Source organism: Macrobrachium nipponense, chromosome 41 (genome assembly GCF_015104395.2).
Source record: "Macrobrachium nipponense isolate FS-2020 chromosome 41, ASM1510439v2, whole genome shotgun sequence".
Taxonomy (NCBI): Eukaryota; Metazoa; Arthropoda; class Malacostraca; order Decapoda; family Palaemonidae; genus Macrobrachium; species Macrobrachium nipponense.
In genome coordinates this window covers 16050429-16065719 of record NC_061102.1, presented here as the reverse complement: position 1 = coordinate 16065719, position 15291 = coordinate 16050429, and the positions used below count along the sequence as shown (strand labels likewise).

The 15291-nt window shown below is 36.3% G+C and overlaps 1 protein-coding gene across 1 annotated transcript in view; it reads right to left on the bottom strand.

Moving 5' to 3' along the window:
- Window positions 1-2185: 2185 nt before the first annotated feature.
- The window catches only part of LOC135212536 (bromodomain-containing protein 4-like), a 39528-nt gene continuing 26422 nt past the window's right edge, over window positions 2186-15291 (bottom strand). Inside the window, exons 4-14 of the mRNA XM_064246063.1 lie at window positions 11584-11710; window positions 11158-11250; window positions 10433-10795; window positions 9568-9683; window positions 9191-9367; window positions 8371-8488; window positions 7402-7476; window positions 6563-6776; window positions 5709-5915; window positions 3868-3957; window positions 2186-3506 (exon numbers count right to left, since the gene is read on the bottom strand). Of these exons, the coding sequence (XP_064102133.1) occupies window positions 3126-3506; window positions 3868-3957; window positions 5709-5915; window positions 6563-6776; window positions 7402-7476; window positions 8371-8488; window positions 9191-9367; window positions 9568-9683; window positions 10433-10795; window positions 11158-11250; window positions 11584-11710 (1961 nt within the window). The 3' untranslated portion in view covers window positions 2186-3125. The remainder of the gene's footprint in view (window positions 3507-3867; window positions 3958-5708; window positions 5916-6562; window positions 6777-7401; window positions 7477-8370; window positions 8489-9190; window positions 9368-9567; window positions 9684-10432; window positions 10796-11157; window positions 11251-11583; window positions 11711-15291) is intronic.

The window sequence follows — 15291 nt, the reverse complement described above, 5'->3', positions numbered from 1 at the left end:
AGAAAACGGGAATGGTTCCTAGTCCTGCCACCCAGGGCAGGGCGGTAGATCACCTGACCTACCGGTAGCGTGTGCCGCGAAATTTGAAATTCTGTCGGAGACGACGGAGTCTATAGCTAAGTATATATCTGTCAGGTAAGTATGTATAAAACTTTATTGTAACATGACAATATCATGTTAATTACAGCCGGCTGAAAAAATATTACTTTAAATTCTTGTTCAGGAGGTAAAATTCTATAGAATAATGTCAACTGCCACAGTCTAGTTCGCCGCGGTATACAGGCTTAGATCTCCCTAGAGCGTTGCATCTTAACCTAATCAGATCCATTGTATTGTGGCATACCCAAGGGTAGTGATTACTGCCCCCTTTTACCCATCCATCCAAACCTGAGTATTAGTGCAGATTAGTTGCACATCGTTTTGCCGTTTTCAGTGTCAGATTAAGGGAAAGTTGGGTTAGGATGTATCCCTTATGAAATACCTACGTCTGTGATCTGCATTTAAACAGATTTTTATGTGCAGTAATAGTATGTGTGCAACCCTGTACTTTTACCCTAACCTGACTTAGGGTGTCATAATTATGTATACCTTCTTAATCAGGCAGATAGAACAGTTTCCCTAATATGTTGATATTAGTTGTGTGCATATACAACATGCACTTACTATTTATTAAAATGAATAGATTAGAACAACTTTAAAATAATAATCTATGAATACTTCTCATTTTTCACAATTTACAGAGAATGAGCTGGATTTGCTGTGTGATGACATTTATAAACTGTTTAAATGCTTTTTCAGACTGTGACATAAAGCCTAGTAAAAGTTACATGGTGTCAGTTAGTAATGCATAAAATTTTGATAAGGCTAGGAATGTTTTATATTTAGTACTTACCCCCAACATATTTCTGATAACCTTACTTCCCTCTCAAAGCTTTGGGCTGGGGCTAATTGGCTCATTTAAGGGTTACAGGATTCCTTTGATTGTTGTCTCTTGTTGCCTTGCATGGTAGATGCTTCTTTAATACAGCTTCATTTTTCGATCACTCATTCTTGTATGAGAGCCAGTGGCAGTTGTTGACTCCACTGTAGCCCTCAGGGTAATTTTTGCTTTCTTTGACATTCTTAGGAAGAAGAGTAGATACTGCATCCAACGTTTGAATTACACAGGAGATCTTACGGTAATTACTTTGTTAAATCGGTCCAACTTTGTAGGCAGTCTTTCATTGTTCTCCTAGTTCAGCCTTCTCTGTCAATCCCTCTACGTGAGATTTAAAGCAGGGTTCAGTTGCTTCTTCAATTGAATATGCCTCATAATAGGAGTTTCGCTGTCAGTGAACCTCATGCGGTGTACTGTAGGCATTACTTGAGGTTCTTTGCAGTGTGTCTTCGGCCCTAGCTGCAACCCCTTTCATTCCTTTTACTGTACCTCCTTTCATATTCTTCCAGCTTACTTTCCACCCTCTCCTAACAATTTATTAATAGTGCAACTGCGAAGTTTTCCTCTTGTTACACTTTTCAGACATTTTAATATTAAAGCCGGTATCCGTTTCAGCGCTAAATGACCTCACAAGTCTCATTGTGTGTCCTTTGGTTAGAATTCTATGTTCAATTTAGTGGAATATGATAAAATTGTATTTAATTTCATACATAATGATTCATGAAATGTTAAAACCTTCAAAACTAAACATGACTTATACACTGATTGATGAGGCATTAAAAATTTCAAAACTAAACAACTCACATACATTGTAGAAATAGGAATTTAAGTAGAATTAATGTTAATATAATGTTTTAAGTGGTGAGTAGTGTGGAATCACCATTTAGTCGTGTTTTACACTAATATACAGTATGCGGCACCCAAAATTTTGGACTTTCTTCTTATAAAGTTATTGTGAGGACTTACGAAAATATGTGAGGACTTACGTAAATATGTGAGGACTTAGGTAAATATGTGAGGACTTAGGTAAATATGTGAGGACTTAAGTAAATATGTGAGGACTTACCTTATGAGGTAGGCGGCCTCTGTCGTGATAATTTCCAAACTTTGCAAGGCTGCATTAAAAAAAAATTAAAGTTCGCTCTGCCACTGGTATAGATGAATAAACTTAAATCGCTACAGTTAAGTCACAGTTTTACAATGAAACACTGAAAACAATGAAGCTTTATTTCAAAATGACATATTTACACTGGTTTAGAAACAAATCTGCTGTTAATGGCTGGTGATTGATATATGGGGCTAAATACTATGGGGTTGGGTGTCAGGGGGGTCTAGAGCGATCCCCAATAACCAAAAATATAGATTTGAAACATATATTTATCAGTAATAAGTAAGTAAATAAGTAAATTGTAGGTTTGCCTTTCTTTGATTCGTGGTAAATAACATAATGTTCTGTTTTTGCAAGATGTCATACACGCAATTTTAAGTCTTTTATGGTAATCATGATTACATCTTGTATGTGTATTGTTAAGGTCTGTCACTTGAGTTTTGTTTTCTACAGTTGCCTGTAGACAAGACTGCTGTTTTTGTATATTGCAGAATGTTGTCATTGGGCCTTTAATGCAGTAGGGACCCTTGATTCATATTGCCCTTGGACCCTAGCTAGTTTTTGATGCCCATGCTTGGAGAATTAGAAAACACAGATGCTTGCATTCGCTCATTCATTTCATTGGCTTATAGGCCTCTCCATTACACCTCTTTAATTTTTATCAGACGTCAAGTCAGTGAGTGTTTTATGTTATTCCCTGGCATAAAGTAAACTCTCTTGAGTAAAGTTCCATACGGTGTTTAGTACATAATGACAAATTCGAGATTGACCAATGTTTATCTGTCGTAATATCCCAGTTTGTAAATTTAGTTTTTTGATCAGGTTCTTCTACTTGAAGGAATAACAATGTATTTTTCTCTCAGGTTGATGGGATACATTTTTAAATATATGTCGTATTATTTACTAACATGTAACAACATATGCTGACACATAATTGGGGAAGTATGTGAATGTGAACAACATATGCTGACACATTATTGGGGAAGTAAATGTAGATGATACGTCTACGATTGAATTTTGTTTTCCTAATAAAAACGACTTTTAATTTACACACACACAAAAAGGTTAAAACGGCCTTCCTTAGAGTTCAAAACGCCTTGGAGGCGGGTAAATGGTTGTGAGCTGGACATCGGAGGTGTGGTATGTGGTTCTCTGGTGCTGCGTACTGGTCCCCTTCCCGCCGTAGTATCCACCTAAACTGCTACTGCTCCTTGCTTCAGGCAGAGCCTGGCGACTGTCACGCATTATACTCAGACACCGAACCTCTTGATTTGAAGCTCGGCTGTCTCGTCCGTTTCCAGTCGCCATTTTCGAGTCTTCGTTTTTCTTGAAGTCTTGTCCGCCTCCACTTCGCCCCTCGTGGCCTCCTCCCCCTCCTCCTCCTCCTCCCCCTCCCACAGCTGAGCTGTTCAGGGAAGATTTCTTTGGTGCTAATGGTGGTGGAGTGTCGTCCACTTCAATCTGTAATGTTGAAGTCAGATCACGTTTGTTAATTATTTAGCAGGATCGTTGTGGATTTAGTTATTTTGACTTTTTCTCCAAGAACCGTTTTACTATCATTTTGTTCAACCTCAATTTCTTATCCATTTAGGCTATACATTGCATTTGAAGAAAACTGTAGTACCATCAGTAGGCCAATGGTGTTTCCTTAATCAGAGACGTATGAATGTATGTCATATTTTGCTGTAATTTTGAAATGTAACATTTTATATATTTAAGGTTAGAGTAATTTTTTATTTCGTCATCACGTCTTGATGAGAGAGAGAGAATATCTCTTAAGTTTGGAAGTTTTAAATTAACAACAGTTTCGGTCACTGCTTACCTGTGTGTGAGTAGTCGTCATGGAGTCAAAATCTTTTTCCTTGTCCGTTAGCGCGGGATTTGGCAAGGACCTGAAGCCTGTCGTTCGCTGCTGTAAAATAAGTAGAGTATTTCAAAAATCTCACGGCAACAGTGCCTTCAAGACAATTACTACTTCCACAAGAAAATTAAATTGGTAACCGAAGTTTATCATAATAATTTGCATTTTAATGGGAGAAATGTATGAGATTGTCCATATTTCTTAATGGTGCAGTCTCCTTTTAAAAGCAATAATCGTTATCTGAAGGCCCACATACACTGAATGATTATCTGAACGACTGTCTGTATCGATACTATCGATCGCAAAAACACTGTATGGGCTTGTCTGAATGCAAAAGTGGGCGGAGCTCCGTGTCTGACCGATCTCAGCGGGAATTTGTCATGACCAGGTTGCTGGTCTCTTCTAGAGATGTTGCCATGTCTTCTCGAGACAAAATCTTTGTTCAGACTGAAATCGGTGCGGAGATCGTTCATACTGTATGATTAGTGTGTGTGTGTGGGTCAATAGCGACAGTCATTCAGTGTATGGGTGCCTTTAGGCTCAGTAACTTCGTCAAAAGGTGTTGGAGGATGAAACGTCGTTTCAGTTCCATTGCTGAATGTTCAAGATATGATGAAGTACGTATAAAATGAAAGAATATAGGGAAGCAAGCGTATTTTTATGTTAGTCCAGACTCTTCACTGCCACCCAAATGATCCTAATCTCATGATAGATTTTTTATGAGTGCACAGAAGCTTTTGCTTAAAGCACATTAATCTATTAGAATGAGCTCGGTACATGGGACACACTTATTTCACCCACACGAAGAACTTACATAGTGTGTATAATATATATATATATATATATATATATATATATATATATCTATATATATATATATAATCAAATATATGTATGTGTAATTATATTACACACACACACACACACACACACACACACACGCACTCACACACACACACACACATATATATATATATATATATATATATATATATATATATATATGATATTCATATGTTGTACCATCTGGAAAAGAATACTGCGTGGGTAAGCTGTCACTTGCACCAAAGGTGGGGTGTAGGAAAGGGGTGGAAAAGGGCATGTCAGACATGTATCAATAACCAAAAACGACAGATATTAGCACCTAGTCCATAGTTTTTTAGGTCTCCAAGATGAATAGTGACTTTCCTGATGCCCTTTCAAGTCCAAGTTAAGCCACGATAGGAAGGGGTGGGAAGGGTATGACATGTAAAAATAACCAACAGCAACAGATATTGCTGTCTAATTTTTAGTTTTCAAGGTCACTGAAATTAATATTAAGACATCCTATGTCCTATAAGTCTAAGTTCAGCCCTGATAGGAAGGTTGGGTGGGAAAATGGTGACATAAAAATAACCGAAAACTACAGATATTGGTGTTTAATCCATAGTTTTAAGGTTGCTGGGATGAATAGACACTCTCCCAATGCCCTTCAAGTCCGAGTTTAGCCTCAATAGGAATGTTAAAAATGTTGGTGAATGTAACTAAAGCAACTATCTTAACAGGAAAGGGAGAGAGAGAGAGATAGTAGAGGGCGGTTTGGAAGGAGAGAGAGAGAGAGAGTTTTTCAGTTGTCATTCACAGTTTTCCCAGGCAATGCTGGGTTGGCCAGCTAGTGTGTGTTGGCCAGCTAGTGTGTGTAATATAATATATATATATATATATATATATATATATATATAGAATATATATATATATAAATATAAACACACACGCCTCCTGGAGCCCTTGGTCAACACAAATCATAGTTCCACTCTTCTCACCTGAGCGTCGTTATCGTAGTTGATGATCCCGTGTCGCCTGGATCCAGGTCTCAGCGTTCTCTGGGACGCCCTGGACATAACCGACGCCCTCGACATCATGGTTTGGGTCCGAACGAGGGGAGATAAGGTTCGACACTGACATAATTCGTGGTTGACGGGGTCTATGCAAGACGCCAGCGCAAGACCCGAGGCCATTATTTTCCCCACCTGCATGGAGATTGGAGATAGACAGAGTAGGTGATATCTGACACACGATTATATATATATATATATATATATAATATATATATATATATATTATATATATATATATGTATATGTTTGCGTGATTATTTAGATCTTGCTGGTTTTTAACAGCTATATAGATCTCCCTACTGGTTTTTAAAACTTCAGGTCTTCTTGCTGGTATTTAACAGCGATATAGACCTCCCTGCTGGTTTTAAAACTATATAGATCTTCCTGCTGGTTTTTTAAAAACTATATTGATCTTCCTGCTGTTTTTTTTAAGCTTTAGATCTTCCTGCTAATTTTTAAGAATGTAGATCTTCCTGCAAGATTTTTAAAACTATATGGATCTTCCTCCTGGTTTTTTAAAACTATTTAGATCTTGCTAAATTAAAAAAAAAAAATAGATCTTCCTGCTGGTTTTTTAAAACTATGTAGCTCTTCCTGCTAGTTTTTTAAAAACTGTTTAGATCTTCCTGCAAGTTTTGTTTTAAAACTATAGATCGTCGTGCTAGTATTTTTTAAACCCTACCGTTATCATGCTATGAGATTTATCGGTTGTCAAGCAAGTTAGAAAGAAACTTTTTTTTCCTTAAGTCGATCGTAATTTCGCCGTCTGTCAAACCTACCTTTTTCTTCTGCTTTCTGAGACTCTTGTAGAGGATACCGGTCACTACTAAAAGGACGATGAGTAGGGCAGCGAGAATGATGGAGAGGACGAACCATCCTTGGACGGGCATCAGGAACCAGTTTGGTTGGGGATGGTACATTGGTGGAGGCTGCTCTGGTGCGTCGAAGGTCTTCGACTCGAACTCAACCTCCGCTATGGCCTCTTTCACGTACCTGTATGTCCGTCAGAGGACGATGAGAGAATAGAACGAAAAGGCTTCAGTTGGTGGTTACTACTCTACAAGAGTAGTGGGTTTCAGTAGGGAGGGAAGGGGGAGGCATAAGTTCATACTAACACAAACTTTATGATCACAGAGCATTTCTAATACTCAGTTAGCCTTCAGATACTGTAGATTTACCGGCCTATAGGTTGTAATGTATTAGTTACGCACAAACTTTATTATTTTCATAGAGCATTGCTGATGCCTCGGCCTTAGTTTTCATGTACTGTTTCTTTTGTGACCTATAGATTGAGATGCACCAGTTACAGTTTTTCCTTTATGATTTCCGCGATTCAATTGTTTCTTCTTACCTGAATTTAGGCGTCCCTGTCTTTTCCTAGCCGTACTCATATACCCTGTACATCAATTTAACTTTGGTACTTATGAGGCTCCTGGGAACTTAAGTAATTTTATGGTCGTTCTTTATGTCGTGTAAAATATTTAGAAATTTGAAAACATTTTCAAAGGTTTATCATATGGTTAGCTTTTATTTTTTATTTTTTTTAAGTGTGACTTGCATATTCTTGAGTTGATAACCACTGATGGTCTGGACATTTTATGTTCCCAAATGAACTAACCTTGGAACGTAAGTCGAAGCTTTCTCCTCAAAAGGGATAATTGGAAGGTTGCTGCCAGGTCGACGAGTAGTGATTCTGTAGAAATGATAAAAAGGAAAGATCTGTTAGATTACATATGTTCAGTTAGCCGCTTATATGTGAGTTGGACTTTTTCTTTTTTTTCAAATTGGTAGCCCTCCTTCCGCTATCAGCAGCCACTTCTACAAGCATTCTCAGCCTTTTCCCTGTTTGGCCGTCTTCCAGTAACTGTACTCTTACAAAGAACGTATGCAATCATTTTTAGTGCATGCAATGTTAGAATTAGGACTTGATCCTTGTTTTACTGTGTGCATGCAAGCATCTACAGTATGTTGAAATGCCTCCTTGTCAGTCTACCTATAGTAGATTCACATCAGCCGTGCATTTGATGTCTAGGCCAGTCCCTTACGACGCTCCTGATTGGCTGTTGATAAGCCAGTCACAGGGCTGGAAACTCTCAGTCTCTCGAGAGAGTTCACACAGGAAGGATGTATGTTCCACCCCGCCTGAAAGACGTATACCTCAGGAGAGGTAGAACATAGATCCTACCCATGTGAACTCTTGAGAGACTGATAGTTTCCATCCCTGTGATTGGTTTATCAACAGCCAATCAGGAGCGTCGTAAGGGACTGGCCTAGACATCAAATGCACGGTTGATGTGAATCTACTATTAGTACAAGGGTACTTCGCTTTTCTAGGTTTGTTTTATCGTTGAGAAATATAGATCCTTAGTCTAAAGTCTTCTGGTTATTTTAGGTTTGATTGTATTTGCGTTTTTGTCCATAACCATCAAGTCGTTTTATGCTGGTTTTTGAATGATTATATACTTACCACCCAGCCATCATGATAAGATTTAATTTTGACTCCCGTTAGTGTCGAACCTTGCTATGGAAGCTAGAATGATTCAGAAAGTATTGAGAGAATTGTACTCTAACCTCTTCCCCACCTCACCTGATATTAGAGTGCTTGGTGGATCTGGTAAATGGTCTTTTAACAATAGGTGGAGGAGTATATACCTCCCCAGAGACGAAGGTGTAAGGTCGATCATCTTGCTTCTCGTAACCCGTTCCTGAGGAAATGATGAATGGGGGTATTAGGTATTGTACCGATTGATGATCATCAGAAGGGATGAATGAAGGTATTAGGTATTGTACCGATTGATGATCATCAGAAAGTTTAGGTAAATTCTATGAAAGTGATCTTACGTTTTACAAAAAGTGTTAGCATCAGTATTTTGCCGTTACATTCACAATTGCATTAATTAATAATGACAGTAATGTTGCTGGAATAATAGTAATAGTATCAATGATACGACTGAAAATCAGCAAAATCAACGATGATGATTAGTGTCAGCAAAACCTGGATAATTATTTATACTAATTTTATTGATGACTGAATAACGTACGCATATGGTTTCAAAATCGTGTATTAACATTATATGCGTATGCATGGTCTGTCATAGATTTCCGTGAGCGATAGCGTCAGTTGTCATAGATTTCTGTTAGAGGTAGCGTCTGTCAGATTTTCGCGAGAGATAGCGTCAGTTGTCGTAGATTTCTGTTACAGGTAGCGTCTGTTGTCACAGATTTCTGTAAGTGGTAGCATTAAAATGTCATAGATTTCTTTAAGAGGTTGTTATAGATTTCTGTAAGAGGTAGCATAAAACTCTCATATATTTTTGTTAAGAGGTAGCATCAGTTGTCGTAGATTTGTATTAGAGATTGCATCAGTTGGAAAAGCTGTACTAGATCTACTTTAATCCCCTGCTTACCTGGCTGCCTCTCGGGGTTCGTTTGAGGAGGTGGCCAAAGGTTTTGTTCCGCTGAGGAGTCGTGTCTCCCAGGGGCTCCTGCTCTGTGATCTATTTCTGGCCTCACTCCGGATTTACTGATGGTCCCTAGCGTTGCTAAAGAGGCTGTAGAATCTCCTGCTGGATCTAATAGTATTCCTATGAAAAACACGTTTTCGAATTTATAATATTTAGTCGTACTTGGTTCAAGGATTACTGCGAGGGTTATATATAAAATTGAAACATTTATTTCAGTGAACTGTTAGTCGTTAACTTCTGATCTTCATAACAGAGACCGTAAGATTAAAGTAAATACTTGATATTTAGGAGATAAGCATGAAAAAGATAATGGTTCTTACCCATCAATGCTGGTCTAGGGGCATTGACCACCTGCCCTTTCCTAGGTGGGGTAGGTGGAGAGGAGTAGGAATATGGCGGGCGGGGGGATTCACTATGCTCTGCGTGTTTTTCCTCACTGTACATCGTTGTAGGGTATTGTAATGAAAGCTAGATTAGGTAGGCAAGTGGTGATTAGGATACCTATTAAAAAAACTTGAGGATAATGAAGCAATTGGTTAAAGATACGTAAATGTTTTAAATGTTAGTTGGTTTGACTGTGATAATCGTAAATTGCATTCACAGACTTATGCGTAGAAGTGGTTTTGAGTTACAGTTTCCACCTTTATTTGTTAGTGGCTTATATAATGATCTGTTGATTCAGTGTATTAAAATATTGCTTACTACCAAATTGATTTGTGATGTAGTAAAAGGCTGTTTGTCTTCATTGTTTTTGTCAGTTCAGTTTCTGTAGACTATGAGAATGATTTATCACAGTTACGAACACTACTGTAGTATTTTTTTATGAGTTGGTGTGGGCATGTCTCTTTTTAGCAACAACAAAGTACTTTGTTAGTCATTTTTCGTATGGTCCAAGCAAATTGCTGACGCGCTATAAGAAAACTTAAGATTGATAAACAAAACAGAAAGACTCATGCAAAATTAATCTACAGTAAACCACCTAAATTCATTTAATTATGTTTGTCAAGGTTATACTAGTGTTAGGTTTATAGTAACTTACAGAATAAAGTACTGTTATGGAATTGTGTATGTTATTCAGGGATTAATGGTTAATGTACTTCAGACATTAATGCGTGCAGCGTTTCGCATTTGTTTGAAGCCCTTAGAACTGAAATCATAGAATTTAAAACTGAAGAAAAAACTAACTTCCTGTTGTTCTTTCTTCTAATGGGCACCATGAGCTGTGGAGGAGGGCGAGGAGGTGGTGGCTGTGGTCTTGACAGCTCATTAGACGGCAAATTTTGAGTAGAACTTTGTGTGTTTATAAGGGGGCCTTTCGTTATCGGCGGCAATAATTTCGATGGCTTGAAGTCGTGGTGAAGCGGGTCGGCGTAATTCGGCGGTTGAGGTCTTTCCACGGGGAACTGGAAGCGCGGCTTCTGTTTCTGTGGCTCTGAGTCTGTTGGGGTGTCCTGTGGATGACTGGGGCTATAGTAGGTGACAGGTCCTGTAGGAATGTTGTGACTGGAGGACGGTTCGTTTGGGTGATACTCGTGAGCAGCTGGATCCCTGTGGTTGAGAATATTTTAAGAGACTTGTATTTCTCATTAATTTCGGCTTGAGGATTTTAGGTAGACTGATTTTTCAAAGGCATGCTTAGAAGTTTCGTTTATCAGTATAGTAACTTTACCATTTTAAATTTAGTCATGTGAATGCTACTCATCATTGTGACTTAAAAAAAAAAATGAATTTAGTGTTGTGAAATTTCGAAAAATTCTGCATACCACCACAGCTATTACTAGCATGGTCAGTTTCTTACCCAAGATAACATTGTCAAGAATATTCACTTATTCACAAAAAAAAAAAAAATCATAGTTTAAAAGAACAGATATTTCTTCTAAATTGTACCACACCCATGCCATCTTACTTACCTTGGCATATGAAATGCGCCAGTTGAATAACTAGAGGATCCGAAATTGATAGACTGTGGTGGTGTATCTCTCCTGGCAGAGATGACTACAGCCCTGTGAAATATTAATTGTTTCTTATATGCGCAATACACTGTAAAGTTTTTTTTTTAAGTACTCAGGTGTAAAGTACAAACAATTAATGGAAATTTTTAAGGTAAAGATGATAATCAGATTGGGGGAGTTTTTAATCGCGTAATTTTTTAGTCTTTTTGTAGCCTTTTGCATTCTGTTTTATTAAAATTATTTACATTTGTAGTGTTACTGATTTATTATTTATTACTATATTCAAATCAAGATCCTTTGATCATATTTGCCCACATCGTAGATGACCAAATACAAAATCGAATTGAATCCACTGGACACCTTACCCTTGGCTGGACAACTTACCCTTGGGTCAAGTGAGACGGTCTTGGTGCCCCTACCCTTAATTTTGCCCCTGGGTAATTGACGCGATAGGTCGACTGTGGAGGTCCTTGGGCACCAGAGGTTTCGGGTAATCTCGGCGGAGGTAGATCTGGAATAATAGGATATGTTCAGGTTGTGCAGTGCTTAAGTGAGACCTTAGACATTTGAAATTTAGTTTTTTTTTCAAAGACTCATACGGAATTAAGGTGTATTTAATTTACTCTGGTTTATGGTGCTTTTAATTAATGGGCGGTAGGTGCCAATTTGGCCATCTGTTTTTATTATTAACTGAGATTGTACTTATTTTCACATAGGATTGACAAATTATCGTCAGTTTTCGCAGGTCTTAGGTATTTTTAGTGTATGCTGAGGTTGAGAACTGTGAATCATCCGAATGTTTAATCGTGGGTTCGTACTCCAATATTAGCAGACGTCCCCTTTGCCATTTTTTTTCTCAACGGTAACCGTTTCCAGTTAAGCATTTGTTTACGTATGCTCTCATTTATAGCATTAATTAGGCACCGTTTTTTTTTTCTTTTTTTCTTAACCGGAATCCCAGATGGCTGTACTGTAACGTACCTAATTGGAGCGCCTTCGAAAATTGCAGCCATTTAAGACACGTTCTCGTGACCTGTGAGTTCTCTTATGGGTGAACGGCTGTAGGAATAATTTGCATTATATATATATGTATAATATATATATATATATATATATATATATATATATATATATATATCATATATCCAGGGAGAATCCTATAGAAAATCTAAAATAACTAGAGGTGTTACTACTGAACATGTGAATACAAACGCAATATATATATATATATAATATATATATATATTATATATATATATATATATATAATATATATATATATATATGCATGCAATTGTAATAGCCACAATGCCCTTCCAAAGACTTCAAGAGGTCAAGAGGGCATAATGGCTATTACAATTGCATATGTATCTGGTAAAAAAGTGACCATTAGATTATACACACACAGACACACATACACGTGTAATCTATATATATATTAATATATCTATATATAGATATATATATATATATATATAAAATATTATATATATACTATATATATATGTATATATACACATACATACATATGTATATACTTATAAATATAAAAAATATATATATTTATACATATTTGTATATATATATTTGTGTTCAAATGTTCAGCAGTAACACATTTCTAATTATTTTAGATTTTCTGTTGGATTCTCTCCCTCAATAGTTAATTTTGCAGAAGGAAATACTTCCTATCTCTGCCGAATTTCACTACGTGTTCCCGTCCGAGGACCTGAAATCCTTAGAGTGAATAAAGGAAGAAAATTCTCCATACAAAATCTAGTTCCATATTCTCGTCAGCAACAACTTTTTAGAGTAAACAAATTTTTTGACTCCGATGATGAAAAATAATTGGTCCTCGAGGAGATCCTAAGAATAGTTTTTTTTTTTTTTTTATGTATACTGACAATCATCGTAGGAATGAATCGATAACAGCAGTTTTAGTGAATTTACAAGAGCTATAGTTCTTAGATGTACTTTTGTAATAGAAATGACCAAACAGTCTTAGGAACAAAGTCCCATATCAGCAACGCTTCCCAGGTATGTAAATTTAATTCTCTCTCTCTCTCTCTCTCTCTCTCTCTCTCTCTCTCTCTCTCTCTCTCTCTCTCTCTCTCTCTCTCTCTCTCTCTCCACACAGTTGTCACGTGGGAAGATCAGCCTTAGGAAAAGTTCCTTATCAAACAGCGCTTTCTAGGCATGTTGATTTAATTTTTTTTTCTCTCTCTCTTTTAATTTTTAATCAGGTTACGGGAATATCAAGAAAAGAATGGGGCTAGATCCATGTTTGGACTGCATCCCGTCAATCTCTGATCTGTTCATTGTCAACCCTATAAAAAAAAATTTCCCTTGAAGACTTATATGTAAGACTGAAGGATATTTTTTATTACAAGGGCTTTTGATTTCAGTTTGTTGGTCCCTTTCGTTTCCATGTGTGTGTGTGAGAGAGAGAGAGAAAGAGAGAGAGAGAGAGAGAGATAATTCAAATCTTTGTTTCCAATTTACATTAATTATTCACATGAAATTTTACAATATTTACAAAATAATTCAGAGAGAGAGAGAAAATTCAAATCTATATTTCCAATTGACATTAATTATTCATATGAAATTTTACAATATTTACAAAATTAATTCAGAGAGAGAAAGAGAGGGAGAGAGAATTCAAATCTTTATTTCCAATTTACATTAATTATTAAAATGAAATTTTATAATATTTATAAAATTAATTTAGAGAGAGAGAGAGAGAGAGAGAGAGAGAGAGATTTAAATCTTTATTTCCAATAAATATTAGTTACATGAAATTATACAATATTTACAAATAAATTCAGAGAGAGAGAGTTCAGATCTTTATTTTCAGTTTACATTTGTTATTCACATACGATTTTAGAATCTTAACAGCAGCAAAACTTCAAAGAAAGAGAGAGAGAGAGAGAGAGTTTATTTTCAATGTGCATTAGTTATTCACGTATGATTGTACAATATTCACAACAGATTGTCGGAGAGAGAAAACTCCAGATTTCAAATCTTCATTTCTATTCCACATTGGTTATTCACAAACGCTTTTACAGCAAAAACTGTGGAGAGAGAGAGAGAGAGAAAATTCCAATCTTTATTTCCAATTTACATTAGTTTTTAAAATGAAATTTTACAATATTACAAAGCAGTGCTCTCTCTCTCTCTCTCTCTCTCTCTCTCTCTCTCTCTCTCTCTCTCTCTCTCTCTCTCTCTCTCTCTCTCTCTTAATTTTTAATCAGGTTACGGGAATATCAAGAAAAGAAAGGGGCTAGATCCATGTTTGTACTGCATCCCGTCAATCTCTGATCTGTTCATTGTCAACCCTATAAAAGTTTTTCCCTTGAAGACTTAAATGTAAGACTTAAGGATATTTTTTTTATTACAAGGGCTTTTGATTTCAGTTGGTTGGTCCCTTTCGTTTTCTGTGTGTGTGTGTGTGTGAGAGAGAGAGGGGGGGAGGAATTTAAATCTTTATTTCTAATTTACATTATTCACATGAAATTTCACAATATTTAAAAAAGAACAGAGAGAGAGAGAGAGAGAGAGAATCTTTATTTCCAATTTACATTAGTTATTCACATAAAATGTTACAATATTTAAACAATTGAGAGAGAGAGAATTCAAATCTTTATTTCCAATTTATATTAGTTATTCAAATGAAATTTTACAATAATTACAAAATTATTTCAGAGAGAGAGAGAGAGAGAGAGAGAGAGAGAGAGAGAGAGAGAGAGAGAGAGAGAGAGAGAGAATTTAAATGTTAATTTCCAAATTACATTAATTATTCACATTACTTACAAAAAATTCAGAGTGAAAGAGAATTCAAATTTTTATTCCTAATTTACATTAGTTATTAAAATAAAATTTTTCAATATTTACAAAATTAATTCAGAGAGAGAGAGAGAGAGAGAGAGAGAGAGAGAGAGAGAGAGAGAGAGAGAGAGAGAGAGAATTCAAATCTTTATTTCCAATTTATATTAGTTACTCAAATGGAATTTTACAATATTTACAAATTTTATTCAGAGAGAGAGAGAGAGAGAATTCAAATCTTTATTTTCAGTTTAGATTTGTTATTCACATACA